The sequence below is a fragment of the Megalobrama amblycephala genome, linkage group LG22 (assembly GCF_018812025.1).
Source record: "Megalobrama amblycephala isolate DHTTF-2021 linkage group LG22, ASM1881202v1, whole genome shotgun sequence".
Lineage (NCBI taxonomy): Eukaryota > Metazoa > Chordata > Actinopteri > Cypriniformes > Xenocyprididae > Megalobrama > Megalobrama amblycephala.
This window is the reverse complement of record NC_063065.1, coordinates 25,927,246-25,947,809: the sequence shown is the minus strand read 5'-3', so window position 1 is coordinate 25,947,809 and position 20,564 is coordinate 25,927,246. Positions and strand designations below refer to the sequence as shown.

Sequence of the window (20,564 nt, the reverse complement as noted above, 5' to 3'; positions counted from 1 at the left end):
AAGGATCATGTGACACTGCAGACTGGAGTAATGATGCTGAAAATGATCACAGGAATAAATTACATTTTACAGTACATTTCGCAGGTACTTTAATAATAACAATTATATATATATATATATTAGGTTAGGTCTTAAATTTCATGTAAGGTGGTATTAAAAAGGTCTTAAAAAGTCTTAAATTTAACTTGTTCATATCTGCAGATACCCTGGAATTAAATATACAGTGATTCTTACAGTGAAGGTACTAAAGTTATTCTGTCAAGAGCAGTGAGTGATTTTCTCTGTGTTTTTTTTGTTTGATTAGGCTGTTTGATTAGGCTGTCACTTTAAGAGCTGCACAGATCCAATATATTGTTACACGCACACTTTCTTTCTCAACTGTTTAGTCCACTTAAGACATAACTGAATGTTTTTACATGAATACTCACCAAGATGGGCATTTTGACATAATTTTTGTGTGTATTTGGCCATATAAGCTATGAAAGAGAACTGAATTCTGGATCATGCGCTGTCCAAGAGGTGGCTTTCTGTGCGTGTGAGTACCTCACATATTGCATTTAATAACATTAAGCATGTCACACATATGAAACATTCATGTACTCAGTCTACTCTCTGCTGTCTTCATCGATCTAAAACTTGGACTTTTGTAATTTTGGAGTATTAAAATCATGCATTTATCACAAGCTGTTGCGATACAGAGCATGTGAGCGAAGCATAGCCATAATAAGTGGAGCGGAGAATGCCTTTCTGAAGATTTGTTCCATTCGCTCAGGGCCGCTCGCGCTCGCTCAACCCAGAATGCCCTTTGTGATAGCTGGTTCGAGAATATGTGAAATAAGCAATAGCTTTAAGAGTATTGAGTTCAAATATTGTTTTAATGAAGTTGCACACCCTATACATTAATGCACAGTAAACATCAAAGTTAAAGGGATAGTTCACCCAAAAATGAAAATTCTGGGTGTCAGTGACACTTAATGGTTTCGAGTGTAACCCTTTCATTGTTGTGTGCTTTGGCCTGCATTAAATGAAAAGAAATATCTTAGGCATTGTTTCAATTAAAAAATAAATAAATAAATAAAATGCATAGAACCAGTTGACAATATAATTTTATATAATTTGTTTAATAATTAGGATTAAAAAAAAAAATATATATATATATATATATATATATATATAGAGAGAGAGAGAGAGAGAGAGAGAGAAAGAGAGAGAGCGAGAGAGAGAGCTTTTTACAATACAGATTGTTTCAAAGCAGCTTCACAGTGATAATAGGAAAATTAATGGACAGAGTTTATTTTGGCTAGGAAAAAGTTATCATTGAGCTAAAGTAAGTTTTTGATGGAATCACTTCTGTTGTCAAAATCGTTAATTATTAACTTAGGAGCCACTTAAATTACACCTTTTTAACTGAAAACAGAAGACGTTTAATCCATTCTTGCCATTCATTTATGTGTTTAGTCTATTGGTATGTGTGTTTGAATGTGTATTATATTATATATGTGTGAGAATATTAGCACAGTTCATAGTTCATGAGAATATGCCTTAGTTTCACAGATCAACAACAAGAGTCAGATGGTGAATTAGAATGATATGCAAAGAATAATGTACAGTAAAGTGACCTTTTGCCTCAGACAACTATCAGCGGTACAGTTTTACAGCAAAAATTTCCTAACCCATCTTTAGCTCTTTGGAATACTTAATTGTGGTTGGTTAATCACAGCATTTAGTGCTGAAATGTTTTTGTATAATGTTTATTTGCTTGTTACTGTCAAAAATGTTTTATATTTTTGAGTTTTTAAGCAGAGTGAACGTTTATTTTCCCTTCTTATTAACTTTTAATTTTTTTGTTAATTATTGTGTCACATAAATATATGCTAACTCCTATATTGTTTGTTGTTTCTATTTTTTACAGGAGTTTTTTGAGCATGCAAAGCATCTGTGGGATGATGAGGGGGTGAAGGCCTGTTTCGAGCGCTCAAACGAGTATCAGCTCATCGACTGTGCACAGTAGTGAGTATCTGTTGAAATGTCAGCTTTACTCGTACATTATAGCGTTATCAACTCTCATAGCGGGTCTCTGCTGATCTTATGTAATGTTTGCCATGTGGAGATTTCTTGTTGTGTGCAGCACAACCCATTGGATAATGCAGGATCTGTTTATTTGTGCAACCCACTGGTGCAGTGCAGTGTGTCCCAACTTTCTCTTCATCCCACTTTTTCAGCAGTTGGATTCCTGTAAACCTCATGACCCAATAAAATAAAACTTTTATGAATGAGTTATTTACACGAATCAGGCAAAGATTGCTCTGAAGCTGTTGATCACTTCAGTTCACCATGGGCTCATTGACTGTGATATTCAAAAAAGCTGTCTACACAGCACAATGGAACTCTTATTCACATCATGTTTATTCTTTGGTTGTTATGAAAAGATTAACAAGCATGCAAAACTCAAGCTCACGTGGAACAAAAAACTCTGCCGTTTAGCAGTATTGAGTGGATTTAGACTAACTTTAACATTTGCCATTGTATTCATTCCATCAACTGACATCTGTAATTGGCAACAATGCAGTCGATGAATTGTTGGTACTGCAGAAAGGCTGGTATTGTTACATTTTTAAAATTTTAGTAACAACTACTGATATACTGATACTGGTACTACTGGTAACACTAGTCATATATACACTACAATTTATAGCACTGCTTTGAAAAATTGGTAACTTTATAAGTATACAGTAATTAGGTACTTACAAATCATTTGCAAACTATTAGTGTATAGTTAATTCATATATATTGTATATATATATATATTTAGGGCCCAAGCGAAAATTCGCGCAGGGCCCTCTTGTTTTTCTAAGGATTATTATTATTTTTTTATTTTTTATTTTTTTTTTTTTTTTTTTTTTTTCCGTCTTCCGGGGCTTTTTGGGGGCCTTAACATGCTCAAAAACTCTTGAAAATTGGCACACACATTGGAATCCGCGGCCAACAGGGCCGGGCAGAAGCTGGTACCCGGGCGTGGCAGGGGGGCTCAACAGCGCCCCCTTGAAAAAGGTCTGAAAATTTGGTCCATATATTAAACACGCTTGCACGTATTAGTCTGAAACTCGGTACACATATAGACCTCATCGGGCCGAACAACTTTCGTGCTCTAAGTTAAACGTCACGCCAACAGGAAGTCAGCTATTAAGGGTTGTTTGAAAAACGCATGCTCTGGAATTTGATATACTCCTCCTAGACGATTAATCCGATCGCCACCAAACTCGGTCAGCATGAAGTCAAGACACTGATGATTAAAAATTGCCAGGGGATTTTTGATATCTCGAACGGTTTGTCCGTGGCGAGGCAACGAATTTATGGCGAGAAAAAGGAAACAGGAAATGTGTTATAACGTCTGCATACATATATTGATCTTTATGAAACTTCACAAGTGTGTTCGTTATAGGAGTCTGATCACATGTATGTGACTATTGTGAGTCAAAGTTATAGCGCCACCAACTGGCAGCAGGAAGTGTATCACTTTTTGAAATGTTTTGAGATCACCCTCTTATTTTTACCTGATTTGCTTCAAACTTCATCAGTGTAATGTCAATACACAGCAGATGTAGACCTATGACAGGATTTTTGATATTTGAAATATTGTTGCCATGGCAACAGGTCAAACTGTAATAATATTCTTGAGTGTTTTTGAGGCTCTTAACATGCTTCAAATTGCATGAAACTCGACACACACATCAATATTGTCAACCAGTAGACATGGACAAAGCCATAGAAATGGGCGTGGTGGAGGGGCTCAGTAGCGCCACCTTTTGACAAAAGTGGGGGGGTTTGTTTTTCCTACAGTCACCAAACTTGGTACACATATTGTTCTCATCAAGCCGGACAATTTTCTAATTTACATTCATTAGCTCCGACCAACAGGAAGTCAGCTATTTTGGTTTGAATGTTAATTTTTTGAAAAAACAGGCTATGAATTTTATACTACTACTCCTACAGGGTTTATCCAATTTACACCAAGCTTTTTTTAACTTGTTGCTAACACATTGAAGTTGTTTAATTGCAAACGGATTTTGGATATCTCAAACGGTTTGGCCGTGGCGAGGCAACGAATTTATGGCAAGAAAAGGGAAACAAAGTGTTATAACTTCTGCATACATTAATTGATTTTGATGAAACTTCGGCTTAGTCTTCGTTGTACAAGGCTGATCACATGGATGTGACTATTGTGATTCAAAGTCATAGCGCCACCAACTGGAAGCAGAAAATGTGTCACTTTCAGCATACATTGAGATCACCCTCTTATTTTTACCTGATTTGCTTCAAAATTCATCAGAATAATGTTAAAACTTGGCACATGTAATCCTTTGAAAATGGGCAGGGAGGAGGGGCTCTATAGTGGCACCTTGTAGTGCAGTAAATGTGGAGTGAATTTGACATAGTCCTTTGATGTTTAACCGTTTTAAGTGCCTATTGCCCGCTGTGCACAGTTGCCCTGAAGCCACCGGGGTGGCGGTGCCACCGGGCTTGGGCCCGCCATCGCTGCTCGCAGCTATATTATATATTATAATCTCTACATTTTAAATGTATTAGCAGGCTATATACAAATAATGAGTTCTTCATTCATTGTCACTGTAATTGGGTTTCCATGTTTTATGTGGACTTTCCAAATAAATTATTTGAATACTGTACAAACTGTATATTCTATCCCCTAACCATACCCTTAACTGATGTATTTTAGCAATGTGATCTCATGAGTTTTTATATATATTTTTTTTAACCACACATATATTTACTTACATTCGCATAGACACAAAAACATACAGTGTTGACATATTGACAGCATTATGTTATAAGTGTTTATGTTTAGCTTTGGGGATAAGGTTAAGGGATCATTTATACAGTTTATAGATATATGCTTAACGTATTTGTAAACATTTTTAGAAACACTTAAACACAAGAAATAGTTCACTCAAAAATTTAAAATTATCCCATAATTTACTCACCCTCAAGCCAAACACAATCAGAGTTATATTAAATAATATCCTAGCTTTTCCCAGCTTTGTAATGGCATTGAATAGTGCCCAAGCTTTTGAAGCTCCATTCATCATAAAAGTAATCCATATATATATATATATATATATATATATATATATATATATATATATATATATATATATATATATATGGTATGGATTACTTTTATGATGAATGAGTACACTCCTCACATCTTTTCATGTGACAACACTGAAGAAATGACACTTTGCTACAATGTAAAGTAGTGAGTGTACAGCTTGTATAACAGTGTAAATTTGCTGTCCCCTCAAAATAACTCAACACAGCCATTAATGTCTAAACCGCTGGCCACAAAAGTGAGTACACCCATAAGTGAAAATGTCCTAATTGGGCCCAATTAGCCATTTTCTCTTCCCGGTGTCATGTGACTCGTTAGTGTTACAAGGTCTCAGGTGTGAATCGGGAGCAGGTGTGTTAAATTTGGTGTTATCGCTCTCACTCTCTCATACTGGTCACTGGAAGTACAACATGGCACCTCATGGCAAAGAACTCTCTGAGGATCTGAAAAAAAAAGAATTGTTGCTCTACATAAAGATGCCGTAGGCTATAAGAAGATTGCCAAGACCCTGAAACTGAACTGCAGCACGGTGGCCAAGACCACACAGCGGTTTAACAGGACAGGTTCCACTCAGAACAGGCCTTGCCATGGTCGACCAAAGAAGTTGAGTGCACGTGCTCAGCGTCATATCCAGAGGTTGTGTTTGGGATATAGACGTATGAGTGCTGCCAGCATTGCTGCAGAGGTTGAAGGGGTGGGGGGTCAGCCTGTCAGTGCTCAGACCATACACCGCACACTGCCTCTTCTAAAGATGATGCACAAGAAAGCCCGCAAACAGTTTGCTGATGACAAGCAGACTAAGGACATGGATTACTGGAACCATGTCCTGTGGTCTGATGAGAAAAAGATAAACTTATTTGGTTTAGATGGTGTCAAGCGTGTGTGGCGGCAACCAGGTGAGGAGTACAAAGACAAGTGTGTCTTGCCTACAGTCAAGCATGGTGGTGGGAGTGTCATGGTCTAGGGCTGCATGAGTGCTGCCGGCACTGGGGAGCTACAGATCAGTAAGGGAACCATGAATGAGCAGAGCATGATCCCCTCCCTTTGGAGACTGGGCCACAGGGCAGTATTCCAACATGATAACGATCCCAAACACAGCTCCAAGATGACCACTGCCTTGCTAAAAAAGCTGAGGGTAAAGGTGATGGACTGGCCAAGCAGGTCTCCAGACCTAATCCCTATTGAGCATCTGTGGGGCATCCTCAAATGACTCCAATGGCAACCTGTGAAGCTCTGGTGAACTCCATGCCTAAGAGGGTGAAGGCAGTGCTGGAAAATAATGGTGGCCACACAAAATATTGACATTTTGGGCCCAATTTGGACATTTTCACTTAGGGGTGTACTCACTTTTGTGGCCAGCGGTTTAGACATTAATGGCTGTGTGTTGAGTTATTTTGAGGGGACAGCAAATTTTCACTGTTATACAAGCTGTACACACTACTTTACATTGGAGCAAAGTGTCATTTCTTCAGTGTTGTCGCATGAAAAGATGTAATAAAATATTTACAAAAATGTGAGGGGTGTACTCACTTCTGTGAGATACTGTGTGTGTGTGTGTGTATATATATATATATAAATATATATATAATATATATATATATATGGTCTGTATGACGGCTACGCTTCAATATGTCACATGATCTCCGTTGGCCAATAGTGTGTTTTACATGTGCTTTACACACCAGCAACACTGGAGGTGTTCCCATAGTGAAAGCGAACTGAATTTAAATAGCACATTTCTCGTTCCACCATCTCTTATCATGAGTTGTGCACATTTTTAACTGATCACATCTTTATTACTAAATTCTTTGGGCCTGTTTACACCTGGTCACTTCATGCGTTTTCTCTGATCAGATAGCTATCCGATCGTGAAAAGACCAGGGGCCTGATGTATAAATGTTGCGTACGCACAAAAAAGGCACTGAAATGTGCGTACTCGATTTTCCACGCACAAATTGGGATTTATAAAAAAGAAACTTAGTGTAAATATCTGGGCACCGTACGGGAGCTCTAGACCATGCGTACACACTCTTTTACTGGAATTTAACATTTCATTTTCCACATTTACATTAAAAATGTGTCACTCTCCTTAATGGCATGCTGTGTTTTAATGTTTTATCTACAGCGAGGATTGCTTGCTGCACGATAATTCCGCTTTAAATTGTGTTCTAAATAGCAGAACTCATGTAGAACTCAACAGCAGACACAGAAAATGTTTTCACACGAATAATGATCGATGCACACTTTGTTTAAGCAGATAGCTTAGCAACATAATGGCCTGACAGACACTGAAGGAATTGCTCTGTGATTGTCCGACAAATAGCTACTGCACACAGTACTGTACAACCTCTGCTGAATACTTTTTCTAAAACTAGACAAGGATAGTGAATGATTTTTAGCAATGTAATATGATGGAATTTATTGTCATATTTTCCTAATGTCTTGTACCATTAAACACGGTGCCATGTGAATGGGAATATGCATGGAAATGATATGCAGATAATGTAATGCTTAGTAAAACTAGTCGTTGTAAGCTCCATATATGGTTATTTCGAGGAGAAGACGGGGCGGAGATTCATGTATGCACAATCTTCTGCTGACTGGATTTTATAAAGGGAATTTTGCGCAGGTTCTGGCATTTTATAAATCGGAAAACTTTTGCGTGTACAGAAAATCTGGCTTTTATGCATATGCGCACTTTTAGGATGAAATCTACTGAAAGTTTTATACATGAGGCCCCTGGTCTAAATGCCCCTCGAAACGCATTTGAGACAGATTTAAATCCAGTCACTCAAACCACTTCAGGAGGTGGTCTGGGACACATTGATTCCAGACAAAACTGAACAAGTCTAAATGCATCTGGTTGTTGAAACCACATATGTAAATTTTACTCCTGTTCAAAATGCAAAAAAATAAATGCATGAGAGTGTGTTATAGGCTAAATAACATGTTACAGCCAGATATGATAGCGCTACTGCATCACACATCGCCGCAGCTGAGGATCTCCTCAGAAAGCCAAAGCACAAACTGCCACAAGTGAAACTGAAAATAAGTCACAGATGCCCAAAACACAACCATCTTCATTAAAAGTAGTGAAACTAAATTGTCTTACCAGCGCTGATGCCGCTCTCTCTCCTATTGCGGTCTTTGATTTTGAAATTAGCTAATGATCAATAAAATACAGCTCATATCTGTTGCTTTCGTTGACGTGTAATCTATTAAATTTGCATATAGCGCTTCAATTGAAGACTGGATCTATAGCCGTTTTGCAGAGACACATTTATGTGGCCAAGTGTAAATGGAATCGTTTTTATAAATCACATATCTATCTGATCTATAAAAACACATGAAGTTACCAGGTGTAAACAGGCCCTTTGTTTGGGAGTTTTCCATTTACGTTCATTTTTGTCCCCTTGGGATTTCTTTCAAGGTTTTATCTGACATTTTTGTCAAAATTGTGTTATTCACATATTCTTATTCTGTGACAGCTTATTTACATTATATGATGTTTTTTTTTTTAATGTTCTGTACATTTTGGGACTTTTTATTTAGAAAACAAAAAGGTTCTATCTACAAAGTCAAATTGAATTCAAAATCTTTTAAAAAAGCTCAATATCTCAAACTGCTCAGAATGCAGATAGAACCTTATAATTCCAAGGGGACGATATATATATTTATACAACAGTTCTTTCTGGTTCTCGAATCTGATTGGCTGATAGCCGTGCAATATTATAGTGATAACAGCACTCCTGCCTTTTCACCGTTTGTATCACTCTGCTTGAAGCAACTGTAATGGCGGCCGAGCAATTCCACCATATTTTTTTGCGAATACTACACTTGTTGTACCACGAATTGTAGTTTAAGAGTTTCTTTTAGGAGAGAATGCAGTTGTTTAGACCTGAAATATGTGACACATATTTAATCATAGCGCCTATTTTACAATTTGTTTAGACGTTTTCGGAGATACAAGCTCCAGGCCATCAGCGGCCGCTCAGGGGCCGTGTACGCGCCGAGAACAGCTTCATCTCAGCCAGTGCTTTGACGATTTGCCGCTGTGTCTTATTTTGGGTACATAAAACGGGCAATCTTTGGTCTTATTAATCTATTAATTGTTCCAGAGCAAATTGAATTGTGCTTTGTTAAATTAGATAATTTAATATTAAGGCTATATTTAACTTACATCCTCTATAGCATAGCATAATGGCTACATCTAGAAGGGAAATATCAGAAGAAGACTCTTCTCTGGTCTTCAAATACATAAAACATTAGCCTTTATAGACAGGGTTTCTTGAGCAAAGAAAACGCTCAGATCTTTATTAACCTTTGCACTGCAAAAAAAGTTGAGATCTCCAAACTGCATGCGGCGCTTCATTCACCGTAGAGGTGGGGCGGATTTATGAGCTTTGACTGACAGCTTGAGGATCCAATGGAGCTCTTTAAAATCCTTTTCATTAAATATTTGTAAAACCCACATACAGGCGTGAAGGGTGACTAATAGCATTGATTTTTAAACATAAAAGAAAACAAAAATGAGGAAATATAGAGATACGAGCTTTCCACCTGACACCGACGATATATTCTTAACTGTGTAGCATTTATTTTATTTTATTTTATTTATTTATTTATTTTTTTTGGCATTTGGTAATTATCCACACGGCACACTTGACAACCTGTCACGGCACACTAGTGTGTCATTTATAATGGCTATTTTTGGTCATTTAAATACTGTTGTTCAATAAATATTATTTTATATAAATGTGTTGTATTTGTTATCGAGAAAGGGTATTCACACGGGGCTTTGGCGTTAACGCTTCTCATTTACTTTGAATTGGTGACGTCGTGCGTTGCCGTACTGAATTGTGGGTTGCGTCGTGTTGCTTCACTCGTGTTGTTTGAGGCAGAAGTTGAAGATTTCTCAACTTTTCAAGCGCCAACGCAGTCATCAGCCAATCAGATCACAGACGCTAGCCAATTGTGTTCATGCAACACTGAAAAGTAATGTGATTGGCTGTTGTACTATGATGGTCGTGTCAGCTCAAGCTTCAGACACGCCCTCCGTCAAGCGTTGACGCTGACGCCCCATGTGAATGCAGCGTTAGTGAGTAATATGGATTGAGTGAAAATTACATTAATACGCCATTAGATGGCAGCAAAACTGTGAATGAGACTCATTCAATGAGCCAGTCGCGAGAGACTTTTAAATTAAAAGGAACTTTTGCAAAGGAAAGGATGTTGTTTTAGCGCTGTATGTTATGGAAAATTCCCTTAGCTGTAAAAAGGACAAATACAAAGATCGCTTTCCTCAGCGGACATTCAAACGGATTTTTATAATGGATATAATGTTATGGACATCGACCTGAAGAATGAATGTTATATCAGACACGGGTAATGTAATGCTCGCTCAGGCGATCTCTCTCTCTCTCTCTCTCTCTCTCTCCCTAATATACAATGTAGAAAATACAGTGAGTTTCAATGGAGGGACTCAAAAATCCTTCGTTACTAGTTCTAAAGTGATGTTTTAGAATTAGTAACGGAGGCTTGGTCAAAATGTCAACTTGAGATTTGAATCCGTTGCGGAAGGAAGTAGTTCTGCATGAAAGAGGATTTTTAAAGATGCTCCATTGTTGTTTTTATTTATTTACACACTCATGCTGTCGAACTGTTGCATAAACACAATATCACACTCGTAGCCGTGCGATATGGCTGTATATCAGCACGGCTGTGATATACAGCCATTTCACAAGGCTACAAGCGTGATATTGCGTTTATACAACAGTTTGACGGCACGAGTGTGTAAATGAATAAGAAATAAGAACGGAGTGTCTTTAAAACCCTCTTTTGTGCAGAACTACTTCCTTCCGCCATGGATTCAAATGTCAAGTTGACAGTTTGACCAAGGCTCTGTTACTAATTCTAAAACGTCACTTTAGATATGTAGGGAGGAATGTGAAAGAGAGAGAGGGGGAGGGAGAAAGAGAGAGATAGATCGCCTGAGAAGAGCGAGCATTACCTGTGTCTGATATAACATTCATTATTCAGGTCGATGTCCATAATATTATATCCATTATAAAAATCCTTTTCAATGTCCGCTGAGGAAAATCTTTGTATTTGTCCTTTTTACAGTTAAGGGAATTTTCCATAACAAACAGCGCTAAAACTTCGCAACGTCCTTTCAATTTCTGCCAAGTTCACACTACAGGATTTTAAGCCCAATTTAAGCGTGATTTGCAAGTTAACAAGCTCGCCGACAGGTCGGGCTGTGATTGGGGGCAAATCAGCGAGTGATCAGCGCTTGCCAATCTTTATGTGTGAACTACTCAATGACACATCAAAGAGGCTCGCTGACGCATCGCCGACACATCGCTGACGCCAGAAAAATATCTAGCATGCTAAATATCTGAAGCTGTCGGCTGACTTGATATCCTGTGGTCTCACGTGTCGCGACGAGCCACAGCCAATGAAAAATACACTGATATCTATGGAAGCCGCAATAACAATCCATTCAAATATAATATGCCGATGTTTATTCATATCAGATACACATTGTGTAAGTAACTATAAAGCTCACTCTATTCTTCTACCAGTTCATCGGCCAGTATTTCGGTACAAAATGGATACAAAATGGCCGTGGATAATTACCAAATGGCAAAAAATAAATAAATAAAATAAATGCTACACAGTTAAGAATATATCGTTGGTGTCAGGCGGAAACCTTGTATTTCTATATTTCCTCATTTTTATTTTATTTTATTTTTAAAAAATGTATGCTATTGGTCACCATTTATGCCTGTATGTGGGTTTTACAAATATTTAACAAATGAAAATGATTGTGACAAAACTTAGTAACTCCATTGGATCCTCAAACTGTCAGTCAAACCTCATAAATCCTCCCCACCACTATGGTGAATGAAGAACCGAACGCAGTTTGGAGATCTCTGCTTCTTTGCTATGCGAAGGTAAAATAAAGATCTGATGTTTGAAAAAAATGTTCAGCATTTCCTTTGCTCAAGAAACACTATGCCCATATAAAGGCTAATGTTTTATGTATATGTTTAAAAAAAACGTACATTAAAGCTGAAATCCAACCTGAATGATGAAAACACAGAATAAAATACTATAACTAGAGATCATCAAATCCTTTTTACAGTTTATTTTACACACTTTGTGTTTCTTCCACTTTTTTAACAAAAACTTTGCTCTCTAGAAACCCAAGTCAGTTTGAGTTAAAATTCTTTAAAAGGCTTATAAACACTGAATTAATACGACTTTAAATTAAGGACATGCATCAGAAAAAAATGGGAATGTTGGACAATAAATATATGATTATAACAGCTTGATTTTGCAGTGTTGTCTAATGTCTGATAAAGCAAAAGTGTCCAAAAGTAGGAATTATGCGATAACGGACACAGCAATGCATCATGTATTATAAGATCATTATGTTTGTAGCATGATCCATTAAAACGTACAATAGCCTATTTCAATTTAGACCTAGATATTATTACTATTACTCCACTAGGTCTAAAATATTTTGTTCGCTGCAAACATGATGATCTTAAATTTATTAATTATTAATTTACTATTAATAAATGTGTAAAGTTGCATAAAATGGAAATACTCAATAAAGTAGGCTAACTACGTTACCTCAGAAGGTTGAATGGTTGGATTCCACAACTGGTAAAATAAAAGATATATAAGACAACACAACATTTACTGTAGGAGCCATACAATTTACTGGTGACTTAATTAAAAAAAAAAAAAACTGTTCTATTGCGCTTCTGATTTGGCAGTGAAATTCGCCGATTTTGGGTGCATAAGATGTGAAGGATTGGATGGTCCAATTAGTATTTTCACCCCGTAATGGCACGCCATCTAGTGGCTGTTAGCAAAAAAGCATCAAAGTGTCGCCTCTTTGGTTCTAAGCTCTTTGGCGCAGTTCAGCTTTGTTTACAGCGATAACCAAGGAAACGCTGTATCACTGATGTTCCATAAGTGCCACCTGCTGTCAGAGAGTGAATTTGCGTCTCATTCAGCCTGCTGTTTTTGTTTCAAGCTTTTTTTGTGTGTGTGTAGCATAATTTCTCAAAGATAAAGTCAGACCGTTCTGTTTTTGCTTTAAATCTTGAAATTAAATGTAATTCAAATGAAAAACAACTACTCATGCAACATGTGTGGCATCTTTGCTTGGATTTTGATTAAAAAGCAGTGGTTACCTCTAATTTGAAATGGCTGTATTTTTGTTTATTATAATAATATTAATAATAAATATTTGCAACCAGTATCAGAATTGGCCAGTTTGCTTGTAAAAATAAATAAATAAATCAGAATCTAAATTGGCCATGAAAAAAAATACTAAATACAATCTGGGCTGTCTTTTTCTATCAAGTAGATCTTGTCTTTCATAAAGGTCAAAGTCAGGGATCTTGGGCTTAAAAAGGTTGGTGACCACTGCTATGGAGGATGTAAGTTAATTATAGCTTTAATAATTTAAATATCAAATTTAACATAGCACAATTCGATTTGCTCTGAAACAAGTAATAGATTAATAAGACCCAAGATTGCCCATTTTATGTACCCAAAATGAATAATATCTCGTTTAAAGGGGTGGTTGAGTTTTTTTTTTTTCTAGGCTTGATTGTGTTTTGGGGGCACAGTTTAACATGTCTTAATGCTTTGTTTTTTTGAAAACGCTGTTTTTTAAAATATATTTTAGCTTTATTCTACACCTCTGTTTCCACTGTCATATGAACGGCTCGTTTGGCTTCCTGCTTCTATTAAGCCACTCCCTCCGAAATACGCAATGTGCTCAGATTGGTTGGCAGGTTGGTAGCTGGCCCAGTGTTTCATGATTCGCTGAAGCGTCCGGAAACGCCACACCCCTTACTATTCGTAGTTAAGCGCTAAACTGGAAATGTAAATAATGGCGTCTGTATTGCTGTATCAAATTGAGCCGAATCAGACCCAGATGAAGAGGGTAAAGCAGAACCTCTGAAATTGCGGCTTTTAAAGGACGTTTATGAATGGTATTTTCATTTAGTATTTCTGTCAAAGTGTTTAGATATGCTGTCACTGCTGTTTGTTAGCTTTCAGTATACAGTTTTATCCTGATTAAAGCTTTACTGTAGCCGAATACATGACTGAGTAGTCGCATTTTTGTAAAGGTATCGTTTAATTTATAGCATGAACAACTGTTTGTCTATGAACAGAGAAGTTTGTTGGTGTTTGTTGCACTAGAACTTAGCTAACTGGCTAGCAAAAACGAGTTGCTCTTTGTATATGTCCTTGATGCATTAAAAATAGCAACAGAACTATAACATTACGTTTAAAAGACATGTACAAACAATTAAGTACTTACAGTTTGAAGCCAATAAACAGCAGCTTCTGTTTTTAAAGTGGGAACTGCTTCATCTTTCAGTAATAGCTTTTGTGCAAATCCAGCATTGAACTCGTGAAGATTATGGAAGCTGTCTTCAGCACCTCATCCAGTGTAGAAAATATCACAGATTATAATGGGTTCTATTGTCTTTTGACGCGTTGCGTCGCACCGCTCTCGTCCGGTGTACACAACTCTTCCACTTCCATTTTGCTGCGCCACATGGCCTCGCCCACTTTGTTGCGTGTTCCCGGGGGCAGTGTTTATGTTAATAGCAAGGGTTTATGATGTCACCAACCCGGGAAGAAGCTCGTTGTAGTCCAAACTGAGCGTTTTTGTAGGCAATAAACTGCCTTAACTTTAAAAGACAATATCTCCGTTTGCATTGAACTTTCAGCACTGTAACTTTGCAGATACTGTTTATGCTCAAGCAGCAACATTACACACTAACTAAAGTTAAAAAAGTTTCATCTGACCATAGAAGCCGGTGCTGTTTGAAGAATATGCTGGAGATTGTTTCTGGTTGACAGCAGATGATTTTTCTTGAAACCCTCCCGAACAGCTTGTGGGGATGTATGTGCTCTTTGATGATTTTTTTAGGCTTTCTGAGACTCAAGACTTAACTAATCTCTGCAGTTCTCCAGCTGTGATCCTTGGAGAGTCTTTGGCCACTCAAACTTTCCTCCTCACCGCACATTAGGACGATTTATACACACGTCATCTTCCAGGCAGATTTGTAACATCTTCAGTTGATTGGAACTTCTTAATTATTGCCCTCATAGTGGAAATGGGGATTTTCAATGCGTTAGCTTTTTTCTTATAGTATTTATAGCCATCTATTTTGTGAAGCTCAACAATCTTTTGCTGCAGAACTTTACCAGAACTGTATTCTTTGGTTTTACTCATTGTGATGAATCATTAAGGGAATTTAGCCTTTTTGTTTCCTCATGTTTATACTCCTGTGGAACAGGAAGTCATGGCTGGACAATTTCATGCTCTTAGTCACCCTGGTGTGCTAAAAAATGTAAATATGAATGGGAATATACTTCAGAGATATTTTACTCAAGAATTTCTAGGGGTGCCAATAATTGTGGCCAACATGTATTGGAGAAAAACATTTATTTCATAATGTGAGTTTCTCCCACTCCCCACAGTTGTTTTACTTCGATGAAAGGTTAGAATTTTGTGAATTTTTTTAAATGAAAGATCAAAATGATAATCAATTCAGATTTATTTTCACAGCCACCTTTGCTCATATTTACTAAGGGTGCAAATATTAGTGGAAGGTGCTGTAGGCGCTATGATTAAATATGAGTCTCATATTTCAGGTCTAAACAATTACATTCTCACCTAAAAATTCTTAAAACTACTATTTGTGAAAATTAAACTAAAATATTGCACGGCTATCAGCCAATCAGATTTGAGGACCAGAAAGAACTGTTGTTTTATATATATATATATATATATATATATATATATATATATATATATATATATATATATATATATATATATATATATATATAAATATATATTTAGTTTCAAAAGAAAATTATGTGAACCACTTGCAGAATCTGTGAAAATGTGAATAATTTTAACAAAGTAAGAGATCATACAAAATGCATGTTATTTTTTTAGTACTGTCCTGAGTAAGATATTTTACATAAAATATGTTTATATATAGTCGACAAGAAAAAAAAAAGCTGAATTTATAAAAATGGCCCCATTCAAAAGTTTGTGAACCATTGGTTCTTAATACTGTGTGGTTACCTGAATGATCTACGACTGTTTTTTTGTTTTTTGTTTTGTGATTGTTGTTCTTGAGTCCCTTGTTTGTTCTTTTGATTGGGGCCATTTTAATAAATTTAGCTTTTTTTTCTTGTTGTCGACTAAATATAAACATTTTTTATGTAAAATATCTTACTCAGAAAAGTACTAATTAAAATATAACATGTATTTTGTAATATCTCTCTTATTTTCTTTTGTAATATCTCTCTTATAAATTATTCACATTTTCACAGATTCTGCAAGTGGTTCACATACGTTTTCTTGCAACTGTATATATTAGCTAATTTCGCTTCATCTGTTTAACATGCATTTTTAAAGTTATGATATGTGTCTTTAAAGTTGAACAATAACTCAGTTGCTGTTTGACAAATTGTTTTGTGAAATGGAAATATGCGCATGACTTTCAATTCATAACATTTACAGAGTATATAAAATAAAGGTAAAATATAAGTTATGTGTTGGAGAAAAGCATCTGTTCAGTGCATTACACTTCAGTGCAGCTTGAGACTTAGTGGTGTTTAATGTGTGTAGGCTTAGACTTAGTGGTGTTAGTGTGTTTACAGTAGTGATGCACCGATACCAAGATCAATGTACTTGTACTCGTACTCGTAAAAATACCCCCGATACCAAAGACCGATACCTCACGTGAGGTAACTTACAGAATCTGTGCACAAAGACACCAGTGACAACAGCATAAACAATGTCAGCCTCAGAGGTGTGGAAATACTTCAAAATTAATGATGACAACACACACATTGCGAAATGCATGCTTTCAATCACAATTCGTTATCGATTAGTGAAGGCAGGATAGGTGGAATCGCACTGAATGACACAGACCAGAAGTGCTCTCTCTCGCGTACACGCACTCTCTCTCTCTTTCTTGCGCGCAATCCCAGTTCTCTCAATTAGCACGTGATCGGTTCTCCTTGTGCCTGAATGGTCAAATGCACACATTAAATTTATTTCATTTGTATCTCTATAATTTTGGTTGGATTGTTTGTAATTTGTTTGTAAATTTCTTTTTATATAACAACAATTATATATATATTGGTAATTATGCCCTTTGAAGGTTATTGGACACTGTGAATTTTTTGTTCTTTAAGTTTGTGAGAAGCACATAAAAATTATTATTTTTCATTAGAGTAATAATAAAGAAGCTGTCCTACATTCATTAGTCTCACTGTGTTGTGCTTGGAAAACTGCAGCATCAAAAAAAAGAGAGAGAGAGAGAGAGAGAGAGAGAGAGAGAGAGAGAGAGAGAGAGAGAGAAATTAATAAATGTATAGGCATCGGTATCGGTGAATACTAGAAAAAAATATTGTTACTCTTACCTGGTCCTTAAAAAATGGTATCGGTGCATCCCTAGTTTACAGAGCACAAAAAATAATAAAAATGGAGTAAAGAGATTTTAAATATTTGAGTCAATTATTTTTTGACATGAAGTGGCTAAGAGCAGTCTGATCTAGATTAACTACTTTGTGTTGAGCAACAGAATGTTGTTCCATGCACCACCTGGTGATATTGTGTGAAGCACAACAAACTTATTTCTATTCTAATGCCTTTTTCTTAAATGATTCATTTGCAGTACATATACAGTATGTATTTTTTCCCGTGCCCATGTTAACAACATTCAGCATTCTCACTGAACACAGATGTGGCGCAAGTCTATTATTTCTGCAACAAGTCCATTTTTTCTGTGCTGCATGCGCTGAATGATAGTGCATGAGTCGTGGACAAAATTAACATAGATTGACATGAAAATGTAGTAATTTAACCATACTGTAAATGTACAAAATATGTATACTACTATTTTTCACAGTCATCTTATTTTAAGCCCAAGGTAAAGCAAAGAAAAGTAAAAAAACACTTACCAGGAGTTGCAAAAATGAATAATGCGGTCAAAATTATATCAAATGTATTTTTTATTTATTTTTTATGTGAAATACAGTACTCAGCATGTTGTGAGACAGGCTGGTGGTTGGAGAACTACACTCAGAACATGAATGCTACACATTGGTTAATACATGTTTAAACATTTAGGTGGAAAAACGTCTCGGTTACAAAGGTAACCCTCGTTCCCTGAAGGAGGGAACGGAGACGTACGTCGGACAGACCGACGAATAGGAATCTCGCTAGAGAGGCCAATCTACTTCGAGTGTAACTAAAACGAGCCAATGCACATTGGCATGCAATCATATGCATCAGCTGCTCGCCTCGCAGCGCGGGTATATAATGAGCAGCAGGTGCGTTGCATCTTCAGGTTTTCGCTGAGGAGCCGAACCGGATAGGCAGCAGCATCAGCGGGGTACAGCGACTGTGGCGACGGGACGTACGTCTCCGTTCCCTCCTTCAGGGAACGAGGGTTACCTTTGTAACCGAGACGTTCCCATTCAGTCGGTCACGTTCGACGTACGTCGGACAGACCGACGAATAGGAATCCCTACCAAAGCGCCACAGGAGCTGCCCCCTTCCAGCGCTCTGTAGTAAGCCACCTGAACCCCCTTACCTGAGGATGGTGGGACAGGGCTAACACAGAGAGAGTCGATCACTGCTGTTCCCCAAAACCCATTCAGTGAGACTATTGGATAACGCTGGGAAAGCGTACCCTTTCGCTGGGAAAGGAACGCTGCGGAAGCCACATCCTTCCCCGAAGGAGTTATGTGGAGAAGTACATATGGACTAACCCTGTAGGGCTGTGCTACATATGGAAGAGCTGGGGTGACTCCAACCCGATGAAGTGTAGGTTCTCCCAGAGGGAAAGACACGGGCTTCGTTTAGGAGCAACCGTGGAACCAACCATATGGGATCCCCGTAGGGTCACACATATGGAACCCAGCCTAAACCCGGTTCTCAAGGATACAACGGAGTATAGGCCTGGCGCCAGACGCTCCGCCACGTCGGCTGCCGAAGGGATATCGGAGGACTCGACAGGGTCTGCCTTGTAGGGACTCTCTGGAGAAAAGAAGCGCATGTAGCGCAGCAAGCCGACACTAAGCCGGGGCCTCTCCATGCCTCTGACCTGTGGCGAGAACATGGGAGGAGACCGGCTCGACACGAAGGCTATAGTATCTAGCGAACGTGTAGGTGTCGCCCAGCCCGCAGCTCTACAAATGTCTGTCAGCGAGGCGCCACGAGCCAGTGCCCAGGAGGATGCGACACCTCTCGTGGAGTGAGCAAGCAACCTGAGCGGGCAGGGCACGCCGTGAGCTTGGTAAGCCAGGGCGATGGCATCCACTATCCAGTGGGCCATCCTCTGCTTGGAGACAGCCTTTCCCTTCTGCTGGCCTCCATAACAGACAAAGAGAAGGATTTAACCGTCTCGCCCCCCTAAGGAACCTGACGACCAGGTCGTGCTGACCAACAGATTTGCCATCTATGTGGTCGTGGTAAGCGGAGATAGCAGCAGTATGGACTTTGAGGGTGGAGGGGGACAGCCTACGCTCCAACCCTTGCTGCAAGAAGGAAAGCACGACTCCGATCGAGCATCCTCGGGGGTCTTCTCGGCGAGAAGAGCACCACTCGACGAACAGGTTCCACTTCGAGGCGTAAGCACGTCTCGTAGACAGTGCAAGTGCCGAAGTGATGGTGTTAAGTACCTCAGGGAGTAAGTCACCTAGAACCTCCGCGTCCCGTCCAGGGACCAGACATGGAGTTTCCAGAGGTCTGGATGCGGGTGCCAAAGAGTGCCCCGTCTCTGAGAAGAAGGTCCTTCCTCAGAGGAATGGGCCAGGGAGGGCTGTCGCAAGGAGTGAAAGTTCTGGGAACCAGGTCTGGTCGGGCCAATAGGGCGCAACTAAGAGGACCTGCTCCTCGTCCTCCCTGACTTTGCACAGGGTCTGTGCAAGTAGGCTCACTGGGGGAAACGCATATTTGCGAAGGCCCCGGGGCCAGCTGAGTGCCAGTGCGTCTGTCCCGAGTGTTCCCTCGGACGGGGTAAAACAACTGGCAGTGGGAGGTTTCCGGTGAGGCAAACAGGTCTACCTGAGCCTCTCCAAACTCTCTCCAGATCAGCTGGACCACCTGGGGGTGGAGTCGCCACTCTCCTGGCAGCTCAGCTCGTGATAGCTCGTCGGCCACATGGCTGAGCACACCAGGGACAAGAATGGCATGAAGCGACCTCAGACGCTTCTGACTCCAGAGGAGGAGATGGCGGGCGAGTTGCGACATGCGACGGGAGCGTAGACCACCTTGATGGTTGATGTACGCAACGGTCGCAGTGTTGTCCGTACGGACCAGTACATGCTTGCCCCGTAGCGGCCCTTTGAGGCGGCTCAGAGC

The 20,564-nt window shown here is 38.7% G+C and overlaps 1 protein-coding gene across 3 annotated transcripts in view; it reads left to right on the top strand.

The window, feature by feature from the left end:
- Positions 1 to 20,564, top strand: part of gnal (guanine nucleotide binding protein (G protein), alpha activating activity polypeptide, olfactory type) — a 215,825-nt gene that overhangs the window by 59,056 nt on the left and 136,205 nt on the right. For all 3 annotated transcript variants that reach the window (XM_048175136.1, XM_048175137.1, XM_048175135.1), the window contains one exon: positions 1,913 to 2,010. In XM_048175136.1, coding sequence (XP_048031093.1) covers positions 1,913 to 2,010 — 98 coding nt within the window. The remainder of the gene's footprint in view (positions 1 to 1,912; positions 2,011 to 20,564) is intronic.